We start from the raw sequence: 24230 nt of genomic DNA, 5'->3' as shown, positions 1-24230 counted from the left end.
GGTAATTTATAGGAAACCATAAGGCTACTGTTCCCCAATTTGTCATAAATGAAATATTGAAATACAGAATTTCCCCGGGCAACACCGGGTACTTCAGCTAGTTCATAATAAAGCTGAGCTCTTATCTATAAACAGTAACACGTTTAAACATTGGGACTCACTGTCTGTAGCTTGGTGTTGTTTACATTTTCGTCAGCATATTTTAAGTGATTGGAAGCTGAAATTACCTTTTTTTAAACACATTTTTCTTATACCAATACAGTACTGCTGAGCGGTAATCAGTTTGTTTGAAAACTGGGCTTTAAATCACTGATAATATGTGCACAGGCAGTGATTCCATGAGCGCGCCAAGACTCAAGCAAGAGTGAGACAAAATAAGGTCCCACATAGTGCAAACAAATCACCTGTTCTGTCAGATTATACGGTGGATGCTTTACAAGCAGAACTGTTATTGCAGCGATTAAAAATATAAAATCCATTTATGCAAAGTTTCCCATGTTGAAAATATCTGCGTTTCCCTCATTTTTCTTTTGTATTTGTTATACTCTCATTAGCGTCTGTCAGTTCTGGCAGAGTCTATTGTAATTGCTGAAGCGATTTTCTCTGCATCTCGAGGGCTACAGTGAAACGTACTGTCTTTAATTTGGGATTTTGGCGAGAAGGTCTCAGACAATCAGAATCTAGTATTTTCGCCAATTGTTTCTACCCATTTAATAATATCTATTATCTATACATCTTCAGTCCCAATCCCATGAAATCTCAAAAAGCGCATTAATCAATATCATATGTACATCATGTTTAAAAGTCTGATCAGTATTTTTTCCCATAATTTTGGAAACTATTTTATATTTCACTATATTTAATAAAAACTTGCAGCTACAACAGTGTGCAACTTTGCAAAATATTTTAGTAAACTGTATAGGCCTACCTGCAGTAATATCTGCTACTGTCAACAAATTTAGCCAATTTAGCCAAGTAGCATGTTTTTTGCAATAGAAATATTCTTTTGGCACGTAGTCAAGGTACAGTTATACACAACAAAAAGCCAACCTATACAATGTTAGCAGAAGCTGGCAAGAGGCAGTTGCTCTATCAACCAGGAGCAGCACTCAGTCAGGGTCAGTTAAATGTTTGCTGAAAAAAGTCTGGCGCTGGTTGGCCATTTAAAGTCTTGTGGTGGTTCCAGTATTTTATGACTTTGCTTGCTGTTTACCAAATAAAAATCACAGCGGCGGCATTTGGAGGTGGCTCTGGGGTCTACATTAAAGTAATAAGTTCTAGCAGCCATTACCATAAAAAAAATCACTTGTCGCTACGTAGAATAATGTGCCCTTGGAGCAATTTTCTCGTTAACATTATTCGTCTGATTCATAAAGCTGTATGGTGCTGTTAATTGACCCCTCCCTGCATCATAATTACCACATGCCTGAGACCAGGCGGAGAATGAGATGTGTCCTAATGGTCTAATTTCCTAGCATCATTTCTGTGTTTAGTAACATGTATTTTAGCCAATAGTAATAATAAAAAACATCAGTGTTTAATTATCCAATAATTAGGTAATTTGTTTATTTTTGTTATTTGTAATTCATACATTTAAATTGCATTGTTAACTTATCTGAACAGGGTAGGCTACTTACTGGTTGGAAAATATATAAATCAGGTTTGCAACCTATTCATTGCTCTTAAGTGGAGAAAATGGCAGGCTTTGTTGTGCGTATGTATGTGGTCTGTACATCAAGGGATATATCTTGGAAAATGATCCTGCCAGAAGAGTGAGTAGACCCTGCAGATCTGACCGTGTGGGTTACTCTGATGATGTGATTCTTAGCAGGTATCCACCTAACAAGCACAATTATTCACCCTTGTGGAGAACTGGAACATGAACTGAATTTGAATTGCTAGAAACAAGGCTGTTCCCGTAATAATACTCACTGCATGATTTGGATTCTAATTGATAACTGAATTGAAACCAGTACCCTTGTTCATTATCTAAGTTGCTTTCTAGTCTTTTTTTTTCTGATACATTTTTTATCAATTTTACCCAATTTGAAATATCTCTTTCGAATGTTGTCTTACTATGGCAAACTACTCTTAATCTGTGACCTCTAAGCACACACTTGCATTGCTTTTACTAGGTAAGCTACTGAAGAACCAAACTAAGTATTTTTCTGCGCTTTTGATGCTAACCAGCTTTCCAATTGCATATATTAAAACTATTATTTAATTAATTGTTCAATTTAAGTTTTACAAAAGACTAAAAAATATAGGTATATTACAAAAAAAGAGAGATCTTACAATGCCCCGTGGTTAATATTAATAAGCAAGCCAATACCAAATAGAGGATGAACTGAATTGCAGCCAATAAACTTTTAAAAAATTCCAGTCTTATTTGAAAAAAATTAAATTTAAAAAATTGTTTTGTTTGGGGACATTTTACCAAAGTAGTCACTAAAACAGTGAAATTCACACTTTTCAATAAAAGACTGAGCTACATGAACAGCATAGGGTCAATGATCACCACCTACAATACAAGCATGAATCCGCCTACCTGCAGAGAGAAGCCCAGCTGCAAGCCTCAGGCTCTGACTGCGAGATTGACACCATGCCTTGCACAAGCAGCAGAAGTACTAGTAAATAACAATGAGCCACTTCAGCTTGCTCTACCAAATGCACCCCACAAAGGAGTGGATAATAAACCTAATGGTTAAAGTGATCGCTAAACATATATTGACTATCAGCTCTGTTGAAGGACAGGGTTAAATAAATAAAAATAAAAAATAAAAACGTTTTGTTGTTTTAACTTTAGGTCTTGACATTCAATGTGTACTCTGTACTACATTATTTATAAGGCTTAATGTAGCTCAACGTATACCAAGACTGGGAGTTATGTACCGCATTTAATATGTTACTTAATGTAAACATGTATTTATATTTTGTAGTTGTACATTGAAGACAAAATGTATAGATTCATTGTAATCTATACTTTATTATATAATGTTGCCTTTAATTACTGTTTGGAAATTGTGTATACATTGGGCTTTATACATACTGTACACTTGCTGTTAATAAAAAGAGGTACTTATTAAAGCTTTTTTTATTACTTCAGTTTTTTTCATTATGAATTCATTATTTTTAGACAACGGCATGTTGAAGCTTTGGACGATACTGGACTCGCCCAATTTAATGTTATGGGCAGACCAGATTCACTCAACAACGATTTTGGAGCATTGGACTAAACTAGACTTGTCTGGGCTAGTCCTGAAATTCAATGAAAACTGTTGAAAAAAAACGTTTTGCCCAGTTATCATTTTCAAGTTCTGGGCCAATCTAGATTCACCGATTGGACGCGGGTGAGTGCCGAAAAAATGTGGTAACTTCGGGATTCGCCCAGAAGTCCTTGGCAAAACTAGATTCTCCAGACCACCAGAGGCACGGTTGGATAGTAAATATGATTTTATATACTGTAAAGCCATAAATATCATGCATTTTTCACGTATGAAAAAAACTGTGAAAGAATGTTGCACGAATATATTAGTATTGTACTTGTAATGAAGTAGTATACAGCTACCAGTGCAACAGGTCGCCAATATTTCTGGAGCAAAATAGGTTTTATCAGTGTAATTTGCCAAATATTTTGGTCGCAAATATTTATGGCTACAGTATTTTGTTTAAATATAGCTGATACAGTAAATAACTAAATAATATAAATAACAGAACATTTTTTGAAGTTCATAATGCAAGTTTTTTTCTTTCTTTTGTAGTATGTTTTGTAATTCATTTTCTGTTAAGTCACAGAATCGCCTTTCAGCAGTTTTTCCATTTAGCCATTTTGTGTTGCTGTTAGTAGTGGAGGTGGGGGGTGTTCCTTTGAAAAGGGGCACATGACAGATGGAGATTATTGCCCGGTGGCGTAAGGATGTTAGGGTAATAGTTCAATCAATTTTTCCTCCTATGATTAGGTTTTAACCAATCACAGCCCAGAATTTCCAATCACTGTATAGCTTAGGATTAGCTTTGGAAACTGGATATATGTTGCTGTGCTGTTGTTCTTTTTCATTTTATTGTCACCCAAGTTAATTAAGCAGTACCATTATGTTTTTATTTATTTTTAACTGATTACATTTTATGTGGGTATTTGAAAAGTAGTTTTTATTTAAAGATGTTTTGTACTGGCAATAAATAATGAAATACAGTACTGTGCAAAAGTTTTAGGCAGGTGTGAAAAAATGTTGTAAAGTAAGAATGCTTTCAAAAATAGACATGTTAATAGTCTGTATTTATCAATTAACAAAATGCAAACTGAGTGAATAGAAGAAAAATCTACATCAAATCAATATTTGGTGTGACCACCCTTTGCCTTCAAAACAGCATCAATTCTTCTAGGTACACTTGCACACAGTTTTTGAAGGAACTCGGCAGGTAGGTTGGCCCAAACATCTTGGAGAACTAACCACAGTTCTTCTGTGGATTTAAGCAGCCTCAGTTGCTTCTCTCTCTTCATGTAATCCCAGACAGACTCGATGATGTTGAGATCAGGGGCCATACCATCACTGCCAGTACTCCTTGTTCTTCTTTACGCTGAAGATAGTTCTGAATGACTTTCGCTGTATGTTTGGGGTTGTTGTCATGCTGCAGAATAAATTTGGGGCCAATCAGATGCCTCCCTGATGGTATTGCATGATGGATAAGTATCTGCCTGTACTTCTCAGCATTGAGGAGACCATTAATTCTGACCGAATCCCCAACTCCATTTGCAGAAATGCAGCCCCAGACTTGCAAGGAACCGCCACCATGCTTCACTGTTGCCTGCAGACACTCATTCATGTACCGCTCTTCAGTCCTTCGGCGAACAAACTGCCTTCTGCTACAGCCAAATATTTAAAATTTTGACTCATCAGTCCAGAGCACCTGCTGCCATTTTTCTGCAGCCCAGTTCCTGTGTTTTCGTGCATAGTTGAGTCACTTGGCCTTGTTTCCACGTCGGAGGTATGGCTTTTTGGCCGCAAGTCTTCCATGAAGGCCACTTCTGACCAGACTTCTCCGGACAGTAGATGGGTGTACCAGGGTCCCACTGTTTTCTGCCAATTCTGAGCTGATGGCATTGCTGGACATCTTCCGATTGCGAAGGGAAGTAAGCATGATGTGTCTTTCATCTGCTGCAGTAAGTTTCCTTGGCCGACCACTGCGTCTACGGTCCTCAACGTTGCCCATTTTTTGGTGCTTCTTCAAAAGAGCTTGGACAGCATATCTGCAAACCCCTGTCTGCCTTGAAATTTCTGCCTGGGAGAGACCTTGCTGATGCAGTATAACTACCTTGTGTCTTGTTGCTGTGCTCAGTCTTGCCATAGTGTATGACTTTTGACAGTAAACTGTCTTCAGCAACCTCACCTTGTTAGCCGAGTTTGGCTGTTCCTCACCCAGTTTTATTCCTCCTACACCGCTGTTTCTGTTTCAGTTAATGATTGTGTTTCAACCTACATATTGAATTGATTATCATTATCACCTGTTTGGTATAATTGTTGAATCATACACCTGACTATATGCCTACGAAATCCCTGACTTTGTGCAAGTGTACCTAGAAGAATTGATGCTGTTTTGAAGGCAAAGGGTGGGAATACCAAATATAGATTTGATTTAGATTTTTCTTCTGTTCACTCACTTTGCATTTAGTTAATTGATAAAATCTATTAACATGTCTATTTTTGAAAGCATTCTTACTTTACAGCATTTTTTAACACTTGCCTAAAACTTTTGCACAGTACGGTACATAATTTAAGAAATGCACAAAGACACACAACCTGGTGAAATCAAGTGGTTAATTAAGGATTTTTAAAGTTTTAGTAAATGTTGATTTAATTTTCAAATGATTGCTGAAGATTGAAACCATTATTTTACAGATGCTGGTTATAATAGTTCAGAAGTGTAAAATACAGTCTAAAATACAGTCTCGGATTGGGTTTTAACACAACTCCATTCTTTATGTGACACCGTCCTCTTCTGGTTTACCCAGCCTGTTTCTAATTCTGGCTCCACACTTTTCCAAATGCAAATCCTGCACATACAGTCGTCTCTGCGTATAGGAACACCTCCTAAGAGAACACTTCGGCTTAGAGAACAGCCTTGTGGTGAAACAGAATCTTCCCAATGTAAATGCTCCACCTAATAGCGATTAGTTGCAAACCGATTCAAAACTGATACACTACTGTTTTGTGACCTGATAACTCGTCATCCTCAAAGTCAAATAGTTTATTCAAACTTCTAAAATCTGTCTTGTCATCTTGAGAGTAATCTAAAACTGCAGCTGCAGCTTCAGAATTACTGTTAGAGCCACTGCCTCAGTTTTACCATATGTATGGGTGTTTTTGGTGTTTGGCCTTGGCACAGCATGATTTTACTTTCAAAGCCTTCTATTAATTAGGATACATAAAACAACAATGCATTTACTGTATGGTTATGTCTTTTTCATTCTTATTTCTTGCTATCATATACATGTATATTTACATAACTAGTACCCTTACAAGAAGAAAGTGTTTTGCAACTGTAATCATGTCAACATTACATACAGCATTTTATGCCTAGGATATAAAGTGTGTGTCGTATGAAGATTTGGCCTCAGGGCTTGCATGTTGGTTAACCTTCCTAACTTGAAATAAGTATTCATAGTCCATGAACTTTAAAATATGTTTTCATGTTTGCAATTTAGGCTGTCTGCAGTGATTTCATGATTAAAATTTGACCATTTAAAAGTGAGAATTTGAGGTAATTGTATGTTTTTCACCAGGGAAGAAACCTTGCAGACCTCAGACGCAGCCAGCCACGTGGGACCTTCACAATGAGCACAACCCTTCGATTAGGAAAGCAGATCTTAGAATCAATAGAAGCCATTCACTCTGTTGGGTTCCTGCACCGGGATATCAAACCTGTATGTACCCTTTTAAGCGTGTAAGCATCATTGAAAAGAGAATTGTCTTTTTTAGACATACATGACCCCTCCCCCTCACTGTTGTAAACACAAACCAGCCCATATTAATGCAAATGCTGAAAACAGAAAACACTTTTTTTTTTTTTTTTTGGTCTGTGTTTGCACAAAGGTTAATCTATCTTCATTGCAATATTACTGTAATAATAGTTATTTTTGCTTGATCTTGGAGTATGCAAACTGGATGACTCTTAAAGCAGCTTGATATTTAAGTGTCACACTTCTGCTAATGTTATCTACAGATAAAACATGGACATATTATGGGACAGCACTGTCAATGTACAAAATGTACAAAAATGTGAAGAATGCATTTACATCATATATATGTTCCTGAACAATATTCTATAAAGTTCCCATAGCAAACTTAGCGCAGCCTAGAAAAAAAAAAGTCAAAAAAAAAAAGTCTTATTAATAAAGAATGCAGTATATTTATGAACAGGTCTCATCTGCATATAGTGTAAAAAGTGCAAATTTTCGAGAAATATTAAAAGTGTGTCATACAGGACACCTTATCTAGAATAATTGTAAAAGACTATAAATCCATATGGTGTGAGTCCTTCTGCACCGTATTCTTTAATTTTGATTAGATGTTTTTCGGATCCCTTTGAAGTACAAAATATAACCATTAATGAATGGGTATTTACCTCCTAAAGACCAGAATCCAGAATGGAGTATAACACCAAGGCTGCTCATCGAGCCTGTGACGCAGTTATGACCGCCCCCAAGATATCAAAAGGACTGTGCTCACAGACCTCAGTGCCATTTTTGCCAGTACAGACTCGGTTGCGAACAATACCAGAGCCACCGAACCAGCCTGGTGCCGACCAGCTTCCAAATCACTACTGATCTGGTTCTGAACCAGTACCAACTCTGTGTTAAATACACCGAACCAATTCCCTGTACCGACCTGGTTCCAGCCCGCTACCGACCAGTGCCAAGGTCACTGAACCGGTCCCACTTTGGTCTTCACCTGCCCGGTTGATATATATATATCAATCTACTTATATATATAAGTAGATTGAGGCAACAGCTGTACAACCCTTTACTGTACGTTATTGCTTGCTCCTTGCATCATACCCAGGTTCTACATGCAAGTCTAGTCTGCCTATGGAGGACAAGCACAACAGGTGCTCTTCCTGCTTGGGGCAAGAGCATGCCAAGAAGGCACAAGTTAATCGCGACTTAAGATCTGGGCAGTACATTGCAGAACTTTCTTTGTGTTTTTTATTTATTAATTTGTTTATTTATTTATTGTAAAACAATTTTTTTTTTCTTCCAGTCTAATTTTGCAATGGGACGACTCCCTTCAACGTATAGGAAATGTTTCATGTTAGATTTTGGACTTGCACGACAGTACACTAACACCAATGGAGAAGTTAGACCTGTAAGTATTCTTAAATGTGCCTCAGTTTTGACATCTGTAAGAAAATACACATTTGAAATTATCTAATTTATGAAACTTAAAAAAATGTATGAGAGAAGGAGGGAAACATACATATGTTACACTGAGTATGATTTGAGAATTAATCCTTATATGTATTTGGTAAGAGTTTCCTTAAGGCTGGTCAAAGCTGATTTTGATAGCTATTGTTGCTTTGGAAAGGGATTGATTCACAAAAGTATCAGTACAGAATGCCTTATACTCTCTTTATCCCTTTTGATCTTAAACTGTAACTCACAAAGCTGACAAACAATCAGCTGAAAGAAACTGTTATGCAAGCCATTGAAACTGTTATTAACTGTTTTTAGCGTGAGCGCTTATCTTTATAGACTGGTCTGCAAAGAGCTACTTCATAGGTTCATGAGAACTGAGTGAAGAAAAAACTCATGTGGAACCACAAGGTTATGAGGGTCTTTTTCTCAGAATTTGAAAAACGTGTCTAATTATGCCATAGTGAGATTAAAAATTACATTAATGATATTCTTCAGTGTTAGGCACTTCTACAAGAGAACATTATTAAATACATGCATTCCATTTTGATTATGCTTACTCAAAGTTATCGCTCGTGGAATTACAATGAAATTGTATATCTATCTATGTTAGAACGAAAAATTTAAACACATGCCATAACACTGTCAATGCGCACACAGGAAATTCTCTTCTAGGACATAGTGAAACATTTTCCAAAATCCAAAATTGTCAGTCCCATGGTTTAAATGGTATGTGCTGTTTGAGTTAATTGCTGCTGTTAGAGATGCATTAGTCTGATGGATTTTTTAAAATAATTATTGCAATAGAAGATCCATAACTGTCCTTCAAGATATTGCCTTCATACTCTGTACACAGTTGTATTCTGTGATTCTCAAGGTCGTCGCCATAGTATCAAAGTCCTGTATCTCAGAAACCGTTTGAAGTTGTGATTTCAAATGTACTGGGTTAGACAGTATCAACCCAGCATGGTTAATGTGTTGGTGACCACGACATTGACCTTTGATATAATGCGGCTGCCATATTGCGGTCATGTGACCTTTGACATTACAGCTGCATAGAGACAGTACAATTTGGTATACAGCTGTATTCCTTGATTTTCTTACTAAAATTCTTGTCTGGAAAACACTTTCATTGCTTTAAACTCTTGCTACGTCATCCTATGACAACACCGAAGGGTGCTTTTTGTTCCACTAGCAGAAGTAAAAATGCTAATTATTTTATGAGCCCCCTATTTGGGAGTCACTGAAACATAACATGTCTGCAGTCCAGATAATTTTTTAGAGCATAAAGCATTCATGTCAGTATCTTAATGACCTTCCTTTCAAATTTACTTTCGAGTGCTGCTGCGTGAGATTCATATTTTATTGGTCTGCATGCGTCAGTGGGTGATGTACTAAAGCACTGCTTGAGCAGCATTGTTTGGATGACTCAGCCACTCCTTAGTGATTAAGAATTCAAGTCACTCATGATTCAACCTGCACTGCAGCAGTTTTTAGAAGCAATGGTAAACTGTGAACAAGTGTCATACCTTTTACTGAAAATGACCTTCAGCCAAAACTACAATTGACACTGAAAGAAGACAATGATTTAGAGTTATTGTTTGGAATGAACTATGATTTCTTACTGGATATAGATATCAAGCTGTAATTTACTAATACATTTGAGGCAGCTAACGATAAGACATTGTAGCATGTACAGTAAATGTACTGAATATCTCTCTCTTGCTCTCTCTCTGTCTGTCATATATATATATATATATATATATATATATATATATATATATATATATATATATATATATATATATATATATATATATATATATATATATATATATATATATATATATATATATCTTATAGTCTATGAAACTGACTCATGGTATTTTAGGCAAAGCAGTCCAAGCAGCAGGGTCTGTGAAACTAGACAATTATATAATATTTAATTTAGAAATAATAGTGTTAACTAACCATTTAATTTTCCAGGTTTTAAAGTTATTGAGAAGTACTGTAGTTGTTTTAGTATAATGCACAACCATTTACATATTATTGAGAAGGATGAAGAGGGGTGCACGAAATGCATCGAAGCACGGTATCAATGAAGTGCGCATAGTTCCATGCCCGTGTATATGATGCCAGAGCACAGCTGAGATTAAAGCAATAGGTGACGCCTCTAAAACTTTAATAATACTGAAATATACAGGCTTTCTGAAAGGCTAGTGAGAGCTGCTGGTAGTGGAACACAGTATTTAATTAATGAGACAGTATAGGAACTACTGCAACCAGTGACATATAAATAAACAAATTGTGTGATGTTTTGCTAATAATACCATATTACAATCGATGTCCCATGCATCGTAGCAGTAACATTAGGAAAACGTGGTTTAGTAAGATATGCTAAATTAAAATATATTTCATGGTATATCATTTGTATACAGCGCTAAGTTAGCTATAAATAAAATGCATATTGTGACAGAAGTATGTACAATTTCTTAATTGTGTACAAAATAAAAAATATACTTGCAATGCAATAGTACTAAATAGGCATTTAGTAGTAAATCATACTGACCATTTCCAAAAAAAAAAAAAATAAAAAAAAAACACCTGCTGAATTTAATCACATGGCTGAGCCTTTTGCTGATGTTTGCAAGCAGATGATCCTGTTTTTTTTTTTTTTTTCTCAAATACATTTCTTTGGATCAGTTAACCCTTTCTTATGCAGTGGATTGTGGGACACTAAAAGACTAATACTGGTTCTTTTATTTTTTGGGGTGTATTTAGTTACAAACTTGCTGGGATTTTCTCCCAAAATAAATCTGGATGTAACTGGACTTGGATCCTAATCGTCTCCATTGTTTCTTATTGACTTAAGGTTTGCAAATGTTGAAATCTACACAGTGTTATCTTTAGTATTTGGTGTGATGCATCTATTTTTTAAAAATATAACTTAAAATACATCAGCTGTATTTCACATTGTCAAAGCTTATTTAATTTATTTAAAGTTTGATTATATCTGTATGGATTTACACAGCTGTGTAGACATGACTGACTGTTGTGACATATTTTGCAAGTCTGAATAAAACAATAACATGATAGACCTGTTTAAGAAAAAAAGTTTAATAGTTATTAATTACATAAATATAATATATAATAATATTTATATAGATATATCTATATATATATATATATATATTATAATCTTTTTAATTATATACGAACTAATCTAATTTCGATATTATATATTATGATTTACTAATCTTTTTCGACTCTAATAGCTCAAAATACAGATTTTCTCATGTTAATGTAAAATTCAGTACATTTGGCAATCTAAAAATGCAGCGAAGTAATAATACTTTTCAATGCTGCTTTACTAGCAATGTTAGAAAAAAAGTAATTGAGAACAGCTACAGTTTGTGATATGAAAACTACAATCTTTAAACTCATACTAATTGTTCAATTCAACAAGCTTGTGTTCTGACTTTGGCAACATATCAAATACTACTGGTACCGTAGAACTTTACAAACCCTTTTCAAATATATTCAAGGAATTTTGTGCAATTAAAAAATGGTCAGTATAAAGCTTTATTTAAAGAATTTTTCATGAAATACTAAATACAACATTGAAAAAACAAATATGTTTAACCATCAATCGCATTTAATGATATTTGAAACCTTTGAAAACTAATACGTTCAACCAGAAGTCTTATTTAATATTATCTGAAGCGATAATAAAGGCATTAAAACTGGTCGAATCGTCCAAAATTCCCATACATTACATACCAACAGGAATTATCATTATAAAATTTTGCTTTTTTTTTTTATTAACAAAAATAATCCTAATGATCATTTCACCAAGCTCTGTTTCCTGATGCTAAAGAAGAGCTCCCTGTGAAGGGCAGTTTACACTTGTTCGCTGGACTGTCACTCAACTGAAAAACCGCGACAGCATCGCCCGATCAAGATCAACACACTGTCATCGTCTCTCAGCGTACTATAAACCCACAGGAGAAGGAGAAGACAACGTACTAAACTTGCTGATATGCGAGAAGTCCACCTCAAACAATAACAGTTTGGCAAATACCACAGGCTTATCCAAGAAAGGAAATTGGGTGACATCAACTTTTTCTCGATACTTAAAAATGAAGTTTCTGAACAACTGGTATCAATAGTGGCACCTAATCTATATCAAAAACCAACCAATCGAGTACCAAAGGTTGACGTTGACTCTCAGGTAAATAGGCTACTTTCAGGTGATCAGAATATATATACATATATACAACATATCGAAATGTTGGGCAGCTGGCTCTTTGAGCTAATATATATATATATATATATATATATATATATATATATATATATATATATATATATATATATATATATATATTCCAATGATTATTAACAAAAGATTATAAAAAGATATCACATTTTAATGCTAATTATAATAATATAATATTATATGTTATTAGTTACTTAATCACTTAGTTTAGAGGGATCAGAGACCTTTTAAATAGCGTTTTCCTACACATGCACAATACCTAACCACAAACAAGTACAATATTTGAGGACTACATAATATTAATTGGTTTCTTCATCAAAGAAAACATTCACTGTTTTACCAGAATTTTTTAAATACAGCTAAAACAATGAAACGCTGGTAAAACGAGCTGAAAACAGGACTGCTGCTATGATGATGTCTGAAAACAGTGATCCTGCAAGAAGCAACAATCAGCTGGGCTTGACAAGGTGATACATTATAGCACCTGCTGTAAAACAGCTACATTGTTAACGGATCAGATATTAAATTAAAGATTTGTTACAGTTTAGGCATATTGTTTCCTATTTTGCTTCTTGATGCTACGGACTAGACAGTCATTTTAATTTAACTGGAATGTGCAGTGGTAACTCAGATATAAATTGTAACTTAAATATACAGCTTTAAGTTGACTTGTAAATGTCAAAAACTAAATGTTTCATACAATTGGCATATTACTGCTATTATTTAACTTGAAAATGTTTTTTGCATGCTTTGTTCATTTTAAATTTGAAAAATTAATCGATAAGATTGTTTCCTCCACAGTGTAGTAAGTTTTTTGTACTGTTGTATTTGTTTCAGTTATCTGGCATCAGGAGACTTGCAGCAATCGCTCGCGTTCTCATTCAGAATCTCCAAATCAGAGATTGGCTTGATTATTGAGGAACGTGTTCTGCTTTATGGGATGTATTGCAGCCCCAGGTTATACATGTTCCTTGCTGTACAGATGGAGACAGATAGTGTTTCTCTTTGTAGAAATCCGGAGCCATAAATGGAAAGCATGTTGTTATAATGCTAGTTCAGCCTATTTTAATTATAAAGCAACATATAGCATTGTATTGTTGGCAGGCTATATTGCTCAATATTGTTTTACTTTGGTTGATGTCCGAAGATGACAAAGTGACAGAGGCGCATTTACGAGATCTGCTTTTGGACAGAAAATGGAAGCTGGGGATCTTGATTTACCCAGTGCAAGTAATCTGCAGTGTCTTATGTGTTTGTTGGGGGTGAAGCATTTCCCTTAATGTTTTCTCCATAGTTTCAGTTTAATGAGACCCTTTCCTGGCTGTAGCCTTCCATAAGAAGACAGACTATTCAATTACAGGCTTTCAAGGGCGAGGAGAGTAATTGAATATGCCTTTGGAATTCGAACCACAAGGTAATGAGTATTTAGGAAGCCCATTCACGCAAAGTTGAATAAAGTAATTTATAACTTATAATTTATAACTACCTGCAGCAAGTAGAACATATTCTGTCTCCACAACAGAACATGTACTGCCCCCAAATGCTGTAGACAGTGAAGATGCAGATGGAAATGTTGTGGAGAGGCGTTGGCGAAACAAATTGGATGGGTCGTGAATCAAAAATGGTGCACAAATTGGAGCCAACACATGCAGTGCTGATGCTGCATCTGTTCGACAAAGTTATAAAGAATATTGCTGTTCACCTTCGTGGCAGATCAGTGAATGTCAAGGTGTAGCTCTAACGTATATGCCTGTGTTCTAAACACATATGGTTTAACTGTATATAGTTATTACATTGCACTGTTTTTCAGTTATTGCATTTACGATTGTTTTATTTAATGACATTTAAGAAAGAAAAAATAACTAGGGAATACATAAACAATTATATTAAATATTAAAATACAATAGATTATTATTTAAAAACAAAATAACTAAAAATATAAAATATTTGGATAAAAATACTGGAATTCTGAGATTTTGTTCAACATTTTTCTTCTGTAAACATCAATAAAAATTATTTTAATTAACTGACTTACTTTTTTTTGTGAAACATTATGAATGGTACAGAGTATGTTTTTCTTCAGTGAAACTTTTAATTGAATTATAGTGCTTCTTCTCACAAGGTGACAAGTTGTGAAGTACACCTTGGTGTGATGAATGGTGAAGAAGTTCACTGAGAAATAAGAAACCTCAAACTGGGAAATTCAACCTCAAGCAGAAAGCTCTCAGTTTTCACCCTGGCCAATGCTCTTGGATATATCAATCTGTGTAATACAGACAAAATAAACATGATTCCACTCAAAACAGCATCAGTTAAGCAGAAGACTTACTTAAGAATCGATATTCGTTTGCTATGTGTCATGTATGGGTCTAGGAATGACATTTGAGTGTATCTTTTGCCCATCATCTGCAGAGCCCCTCTTTTTACAGTGGATTTTTTATGCCTGGCATGTACATCCCACAGACTTTGTCTGAACTTCCTTTGCTGAAAAAATATTCTTTACTAATTGTTAAAATATTGTCAAATGTCCATACCATGATACCTAGGCCTATATGTTTTATCAGTTGGTAATTATTTTTCCAGTCTGTCTGTCTATCCACAGTAGACATTTATTCTATGGTGTGGCTATGTGTGATGAAAAGTTAGGTCTGTATCAAACCTTAAACTAGTACATTCACTTTCTATACAAAAAATAAATAAAAAATGATAACCCTGTATTGAGACATAGCAGTTTGAGTGATTTCGGGTTTTACAAGCAAAAAAACTAACTGAAGTGCTTCATCTTCCATTTCTGTTCAAATACTTCTCGGGTCAAGTGGAACTACAGCGTCACTGGGTTTTAGTGCGCTGATGGATGATGACAGTGTGTTGATCAGGAAGTGCTGTCTCTGATTTTTCAGTAGAGTGACATCCCAACGAACGAGTAAATTGGCCTTCATGGGCAACTTCGTCAGCACCAGGAAACCAGAGCTTGTTGAAGTCACCATTAGTATTGTTTTTGTTAATAAAAATAAACAAAATCTTATAATGATAATTCCTGTTGGTATGTAATGTATGGGTAGGGAGTAATCATTTGGTGTAGGATTTCCAATGATCTGACCCCTTTTAATGCCCTGTCTGGGTAGCTTGGTCCTGGTCCGGCTTTTAATCACTCCCACAAAGGTAGGGAGTCGTCGCATTAAACGTACAAATCTAGCTCTACTATTTATTTCAAAGGGGAGTTTAACTAGATATTTTTCAAACATATTTAGTTGAGCAAAATTGACGTGCTTCATGTTGTGTTTTAATCTTTGAACCTGATCTACTTTTTCTTGGCAGAATTAATAGCTAAACCTGTACTGTTTGTTGCTATATGAAGTATGCAGAGAAATGTATTATTAAGAACTGGCAAAAACAGTGTGTTTACAACAAACTTGTTAAGCGCTTTGTGATGGTAGTCCACTATGAAAGGCGCTATATAAAATAAATATTGATTGATTGATTGATTGATTGATTATGGAATCAACGCCTTTTGCAATGGTGAGCTGCAGTATCAGAAAAGTACGGCAAAGCTTATAAGAGCGCTAATGCTTAATGAACACGGTCCGGTGTGTTTACATACAACTATAGTGCAAATTGTGTAAATTAAATTAATATATATGGGTAATTCAAATAAAATAACAAAACACTTAATTTAAAAGTAAGATGTCACTCCATTCCCACGTATTGTGTGTTTTATTTATTTATTTATTTATTTTTGTTTACTCATCTGAGACACCAACATCAATTCTCATTTTGATTACTGAATTTTTCCTAGGCACTGAACAATTGGAGATTTGCTGGCAGCACAGTTGTAACAAATCATGACAGGGAAAAAGTAGTACATGCATCTATGGACTCTTAAAGTCAATTCAGTTTTCACAAACATTTCAGGGATTCATCATCATTACCAATTATTTTAAACATAGAACTTAAGTCACCATATTAAAAAAAAAAAAAAAAAAAAAAAAGTTTTTACTCCTTCATTTCATTTTTGTATTGTTTGCTGTTTATGTTCTGTCATACTATGTTGATTTTCCTTTTTTTTTTGTTTTACAGTTCCTTTTGGCCTTTTATTTACAAGCAAATGTTTGAAGTGTTACTCCATCAGCTGCTTGTTACCATCACAGTGCAGTAAAGTTGTGAGTGTTCTGTCACCAAGCTTCCTGTGTCAGAATACTAGGCAGGGATCTCGTCTGGAAATGTATTTGCCTGTCAAACAAATGTTGGCCATACAAAGTGTTTACAAGGTATTATACATAATTATATTATTGCTAGTGTCATATAGTCATACTAGTATGAAGTGTGACTATGTCTCAAAGGAGTACCAGGGTACAGATTACCAGGGTAATAAAAATAACAATGACATCTGGCTTGGGACCCTTTTTTTTAATCAGTAGGATTGCATTTCAATTGGTCCAGATTCTCAGTTTTTTTTTTACTCAAAATTGTTATTAGCACATAAATGCCTGAGTATGTTACTGTTTTGGTAACTTTGAAGAGGGTATTTTTTGTTTATACAAAATTGTACTATTGAGAAATTGAAGCCCAGTATCTCTTGCCCATATGTTTCACCAACCAGTGTTCTCTTCACTACAGTGACATTCAATCATTTTTTTCGCAGTACAAATATATGTATCTTCAAATGATTGTGTAAGGACTGTGAAGGTGTGTTCATTTTATTAATCCCACCTCTAGGCCCCAAAATAAAACACGAGATTGAACTGTAAGGCATCTATATAAGTAAAAAAGATGGAACAAACAATTTTCATTTAGAGTTTAGCATGTAATTTGTAAGTGTCCTGATGAGATCCCTGGCTTTGTGCTTTTGTGTTGATTTTTAGTTTTAAGATTGTGTTTTGTTTTTTTTTCTCTTTTTTTTTAATCAATTCAATTAATCTTATAGCTTTTTAATGTAAAATGTTTTTACCTTAAAGAATAATGCTTGTTATTAATTTGTAAAATATATCTACTTTTTTTATCTTCTTTTTTTTTTAGCCTAGAAATGTTGCAGGATTTCGGGGAACTGTTCGTTATGCTGCAGTAAATGCACATAAAAACAAAGTGAGTAACATTTTAGTTCTGTATTTCTTCTGTGTCGGATGAAAGGGATCCAATATAATGTGCAAGACTTAGCAGCCTTGGGTTACATCCCTTGTATAATGTGCAACTCTGCTATAAAATGTACCCCTTGTATAACACATAGCTCTTGTATGCAATCCTATCAATATACTATAGAGACTATTATTACCTGAGTACTGCACACCTTGTATATAACATTCAATCTTTATGCTGTATAACACAAGTCCATTTGTCAAAGGGTGCATGTTGTTTTTTTTTTGTTTTTTTTAAAGGTAATTGTTGAGCATTTTTCAAGCCACTTCAATTGTTTTCAACTTTCCATCTCATTCAGTACATATTCAACTTATGTCCGTGGTACTTTAACCTTTAGATAATTTGGTCCCATACATTATGATTTGTCCCTGTGTGGACACAAAAAGAGAAGTGAAATAATTTATCCCCTTCCAGTATGAGTTGGCAAATGGAGTCTGTTTTCACATACATGACAAAACATAATTATTTTTGTTGTGTAATATTTTACAGGAAATGGGTCGACACGATGACCTGTGGTCCTTATTTTACATGTTGGTTGAATTTGCAGTTGGACAGCTACCTTGGCGCAAAATTAAAGATAAGGTTGGTACATCTGCTACAAATGAAGTCAGTGATTTAAAAATTAACACACAGAGAATCAAAATACATATGCTAAATTTGTAAAGGTTCAATAGAACTTTTTTTTTTTAAATTGTCTTTAATAGGAGCAAGTGGGTCAGATCAAGGAGAGATATGATCACAGGGTGCTGCTAAAACACATGCCTTCAGAGTTTCATATCTTCTTGGATCATGTATCAAGCCTTGATTATTTCACCAAACCAGACTACCAGGTAAAAACATTACTCATTTAAATCCACATATCAACAGGGAACCCTTATGGTTGGTGATGTCATACAAAGGGGAGGGATTCTTGAACACTGTATTATATGATGCGCTGCCTTTGCGGATTCTGAATTCTGATGGTGGGATGTTTAAAATCTCTATATTACTGCAAGCAACCATAGCTCCTTTGATTTGTGGTTTACACGCTTGTGGTTTGTATGGTCATTGGTTCAGTCCAGCCCCTGTCCTGTTACAATAGCGAAAGTGCAATAACACAAATCACTTTACCAGTATTGATGACTTTTGATAGTTTTAAATTAAATTGAATATACTGAGACAATAAACAACAACTTTTATGAAATGAGCCCTATCTATGTTAAAACTGTTATTATTGAAAGATGATATACAATAGTGGAAGTAACAATACTTGTTGGAATTGGAATACAATGCTCGTGTTTGAAAATGAGCAAGGATTAGATAAACGTAGGCCCTGAGTTTATATTTCATCTTGAAGAATATGTAAATCATTTAGTATGAGGAATAGTTATTATGAAAAGAAGTTAAGTCAAGCATAAACTCCTGTTTACTGGATTTTGTTGAAAGGCACTGTAACGAAGGGGGTTTGTTACATACGTTGGTCGTCACTGAATAATGCTGAGGCAGACACAGAGCATTGAGTGTTGACACGCCGTACAGGTGCGTACATTTAATAAACATGAGTGCTGACACTAGGGTAAAAGCAATGGTAGCCCCGTGTCACATTTAATAAAGAAAACAAAACAAAACAAAGCTAAAAATAAAAGTTTGCCACACAAGGCAAGCCCTAGTCCCACTAAAAGAAACATCCTGCTCCAGGAACCTGCTACTCCACGTACCCTCTCTAGCAAGCAAGCAAGCATTTGCTCAACGCCCATCTGTATGGCTATGACCATGCAGTAGCTTCGAGCTGTAGTACAGACGCTTTTTGAGCTCCACGCAGTCTCCCCGGGCACTCCCTCCAGCTAATCCGAACCTCTCGATCAGGTCAGCGCCAAACGAGCCTACCTGCTCAATTAGCTGCTTAGCAGCATGTCTCATCCCAGCTGCTTCCTTAAAGGCACACATGGACTCCAAGAACCAGCAACACGGTCTCTCAGTCACAGGCACACACAAACAAAAACGGCAAATACCTCTCATATTTTATAACTGTGTTACTTTACTTGCATTTTCAGCTTTTAATGTCAGTGTTTGAGAACAGCATGAAAGAACGAACTATAACTGAAAATGAACCATTTGACTGGGAGAAAGGAGGAACTGATTCATTATTATCAACCAGCACCTCTACCCCACCGCAGCACAACACAAGGCAGACGGCGGCCATGGTCGGGTAAGCAAATTATAATTCCAGAGGAACTGGATTGCACATATTCCTTTTTTCTTTTTCCCCCAGTTTGGATTTTGCATTATCCAACCCATTACTTTATTGTATAGTAAGTTATATAAGTAGTTAGATATGATTTAATTTCATGATTGAAATGCATTTATGTTGGAGACAGCTTTTGGCAGAATTTTTTTTGTTCTGCTCAAGGGGTTTGTGTTTGCTTTCACTGCATCCGTGTCGACAGTATGTTGTCTCATCGGGATGTACAGTACTGCAGCTAGTACAACAAGTCTTGTAGGTGCTGGAGTAAAATCTTATTACCATTACACCTGATCTTGTTTTTTTATTCAAATATGTTTACAGTGATTGTACATATATTAAGTTGTTATTCCACATCCTGTTTCTGTATGTCATGTTGTACTACTTATTCTTTTTCTATAAGCTGATTAGTTAAGCTGTTCAGGGCAAAATCTTCAGAAAAACTAGTCCTGTTCTAATAAAACCATGCATGTACTACATCATATGCAGTATAGGTAAGGAATGTACTTGACAAACAATCCATTGTGTACTATTGCTGCTGTGTAGTAAATGTTCACAAAGCTGACTGGTTTTCAATGTTGCAAAACAAGTAAAGAACAGCACATCCAGCTGCTAGTCCTTCCAGTACTGCATTTTGCCTTGTGTGTAGAGTGGACATCTTGGCTTTCACCGAAGACTAGGGCTATCAAATGTTGGCTGATGGCTTTCAGTGACCTGATTATATTGAATCAACAGTAATTCAGTATGGTTTTTAAAATGTGACACAACTACATACAAACTAAATATTAAGCTTCTCATTGCAAAATAAATATGCAGACCTCACAGCCTGTCTGACTTGGGACAACTGTATTTTATGATTCACTAGGCTAAATTAGAATGTGGATATTGTACATTAACTTGTTTTTACAAACCTCAGAGACCATTTGAGATACTGACTTTGTTTGCTCTGTTATATAGTCATACACACTATGTGATAAATGTGTTGGTGTCCATGGCATGGACCTCTGACCTGAGTGTTTTTTTTTTTTTTTTTTTATTATTCTCTCAGTAAAGTTAGGTGTTGTTCAGTTACAGGCATGTTTTTTAATCTTTAAAATAAAAGACTAAAATTGACGACCCAACCGCGCCCGCCCCCCCCTCTCCCCTCACGTTATAAGATACACAAACAGCACTATTGAATAACAGTTAACACAGGAAGTATTTATTGGTACACTTTTTTAAATTCTAAGGAAGTTATAAGCTCACCAATGCCATCAGTCATTTATATAAACAGACAAACAAATATTTTGTGTAGTAATAATAAAAAACTACAAATAGTATTCATACTAGTTTATCTCCGAGTTAGACTTTGTTATCGGATGGCTATTGCCAAACTCCTTGACCTGATCTTTGGGGTGATTTTTATCCTTTTCGGCATCTTTAAGCAGCTTGTTCAGTAGTAACAACACACTAGATACTGAAATGAACTGCAGCTACCTTTCAGCATGAATGTTACAGTGCGCCTTGTTCAACCTTGACCTCTGTGCACCGGAAGCCGTTTTATTGAACAAGAACACTTTTTGCTTGTGTTTTAACACTTATTGCGATTGTTTTTACGTGTTTTAGTAAAATTTAATTCATGTTTGTGCACTCAGCCATGGTTGTATCGTTAGACCCTCAGCGGCTTTGTGCTCCGCTTTGACTTTTGCTGGCAGTCCTTCCCACAGTGTTTCGTTGATGCTCTGGTCTGCTTGCAGTGCCATTGTGAAGGCTGTCATGGTTCTCCAGTCTTACGGCTGTGTTGTGTTAAGCCAGAAGCTATTCAGGTGGGCATCCTGCATATTGCCTCAGTAACTGCAGGTCACTGATGTACCACTGTTCTTAGTGAACGAGGTTGCTGTAACGGTAGTGTATCGTGCCATAACTTACCATTGCACCGTACCGTGTGTTACCATGCAATGGGCACTGTACCGTACTGTTTACACTGTACCGTGTGTACTTATCATTGCACCGTACTGTGCTCCATACGCCATATCATACCGTTTGATTCATACCGTGTATTGCCCGCCATACCATGTTGTGCACAGTGTGCACCGTACCATACCAGGGGTACCTTCCTCTGTGCACAGTACCGTACTGTTGGAGGTGCATTCATGCTGGGGTCACCCAACTACAGCGCCTGCTGTTTCATGTTCCTTGGGGATGCTGTACAGCTTACATGAGGCAGAAAAGCTTGTCTTGGCTGATTTTCCACCAGCAGATGCTGCTATTGAATGACAGTTGCAAGCCCCAAAGCTAGCGCTTTCGAACAAGGACGTTACCTGCCCAAAGAAACAATGCAGGGTTTCGGAGATTATTCTCAAGAAGGCTTACTCGGCTGGTACGTTTGCTGCGCGGCTGGGCAATTACAACAGCATCTTGTTGGCTTACCAGAGCTGTTTGTTAAAGTCTCTTTCACAGAGCCACAGACTGGGGCTGGTGAATAAAAACCTGCTCCCTATATCAAAATTCAACAGGCAGGCAGTGGGTAGAAACCTTACTGCATTAATAGGCGCATAAAGCGGATGGGGACAAGGCACAATTGCTGGATGCTCGCATTACTCCAGGACATACTTTTGGTCCTGCGGTAGATAATATGTTGCAGCGCTCTCATTGGGCGTCTGCTTTCCAGACCAGCTCCCAACTGGCGGCCAAGGTTCCAACAATCTCAGAGGCTGGCCCAGCCGTCTCCTGCTAAAGCCATAGGAGCTTTTTACAACCAGCCTGCGGCTACGCAAAGAGGAAACTTCAATAAGTTCCACCGTCAAGCGCAGAGACAAAAGCCTCAGGCTAAGCCTCAAGCAAAGCAGCAAGCCTAACAGTTTGCTGCCACAGGCCCAGGGCCCCTTTTCAGGAAGTCACCTGGAGTACTGGCATCAATGCACCTTGGACACCTGGGTGCTCAATACTGTACAGACCAGCTGTTCTCTGCAATTCAGACACGGTCCTCCTCCATTTCGACCAACGAGCCAACTTGCCCCCTCCAGAGAAACTCACTGCCCATTCTGCCAGGGGCATAGCAACTTTGTGAGCTTTATTCCAGGGTGCATCTGTCAGGGACATTTGCGATACAGCAGTGTGGGCTTCTCCCCATACTTTTACACGGTTCTATCAGCTGAATGTTGTGGATCCACAAAACCCTGGATTTGGAACAAGAGCCCCAAGGGCAGCCTTGAGCTCAACCCTTACAACATAAACATAGAGGTGAGTTCTCCCTCAATTTTATAGCCCTATCTACTTGTACTGGGTTCCTCATGGTAACGCGTAAGATGCCTTTGTGAGCCTTGTAGCATTCCAGTTGGTCTGCAATATTACCTTGTGACTTCTTTGGTATTTCTACCCATTAAGTAATGGTTACATTTCATACTTGAAAGGGAACGTTAGGTTATTATCATAACCCTGGTTCCCTGAAATAGAAATGTAACCATTAACCTTCAAGGTCACTGCGTACATGATTGCAGCAGGCTTGAAGGAAAAATGATGTTGAGGTCTGTGAGCGCTGTCATTTTGTGCCCTTGGGGGCAGGCCATGTCACAGGTTCTGCGAGCAGCTTTGATATATTATTCAGGTTTCGGGACTTTAGGAGGTAAATATCCATTCGGTAATGGTTACATTTCTACTTCAGGGAATGTTTTCACATATCCATTTAAATTCCTGTTTACAAATCATTTAATTACACTGAGCTCCATTTCCCTTACATTATTCCCTCCAGGGATGCTTTGTTTAACTGTGGGTGCTTTTTTGTATGTTATTATTTATAGATCGCTGTAACTTGCTAACTACACATGTTGTAAATGGTATTTGTCTCTGTATTTTGGCAGGCTGCCATTTAAATTTACAACTACTAGAAATGCAGCCTTTTTTTCCCCTGTTGTTTAGGGTTGTCAATGTCACTCCAGTGCCCGGTGATTTACAGAGAGAAAACACAGATGATGTTCTGCAGGATGAACACCTCAGTGACCAGGAGAACGCCCCTCCTGTCCTGCCTGGAAGGCAAGTAGAGGGACAGCTGCCAAATGAAGGGGAGGTGTGGGAAGACACCGACTTCAACCGCAACAAACTCAGGATCAGCATCAGCAAGGTAATGTTGGTCTTACTAATGGCATTTAACTGCCAAGAAAAGCCTCATTTACAAAAGGACGCGAAACTTTATGGTGCACGGTAATTGC

The 24230-nt window shown here is 36.5% G+C and overlaps 1 protein-coding gene across 2 annotated transcripts in view; it reads left to right on the top strand.

Annotated features, from left to right (window-relative positions):
• The window catches only part of LOC121317298 (tau-tubulin kinase 1-like), a 78379-nt gene that overhangs the window by 20344 nt on the left and 33805 nt on the right, over positions 1 to 24230 (top strand). For both annotated transcript variants that reach the window (XM_041253094.1, XM_041253093.1), the window contains 7 exons: positions 6782 to 6922; positions 8259 to 8363; positions 17706 to 17771; positions 18312 to 18404; positions 18527 to 18652; positions 19856 to 20010; positions 23941 to 24142. In XM_041253094.1, coding sequence (XP_041109028.1) covers positions 6782 to 6922; positions 8259 to 8363; positions 17706 to 17771; positions 18312 to 18404; positions 18527 to 18652; positions 19856 to 20010; positions 23941 to 24142 — 888 coding nt within the window. The remainder of the gene's footprint in view (positions 1 to 6781; positions 6923 to 8258; positions 8364 to 17705; positions 17772 to 18311; positions 18405 to 18526; positions 18653 to 19855; positions 20011 to 23940; positions 24143 to 24230) is intronic.

This window comes from Polyodon spathula, chromosome 6 (assembly GCF_017654505.1).
Source record: "Polyodon spathula isolate WHYD16114869_AA chromosome 6, ASM1765450v1, whole genome shotgun sequence".
In the NCBI taxonomy this organism is placed as follows: Eukaryota; Metazoa; Chordata; class Actinopteri; order Acipenseriformes; family Polyodontidae; genus Polyodon; species Polyodon spathula.
This window is presented reverse-complemented; position numbering and strand designations above follow the sequence as displayed.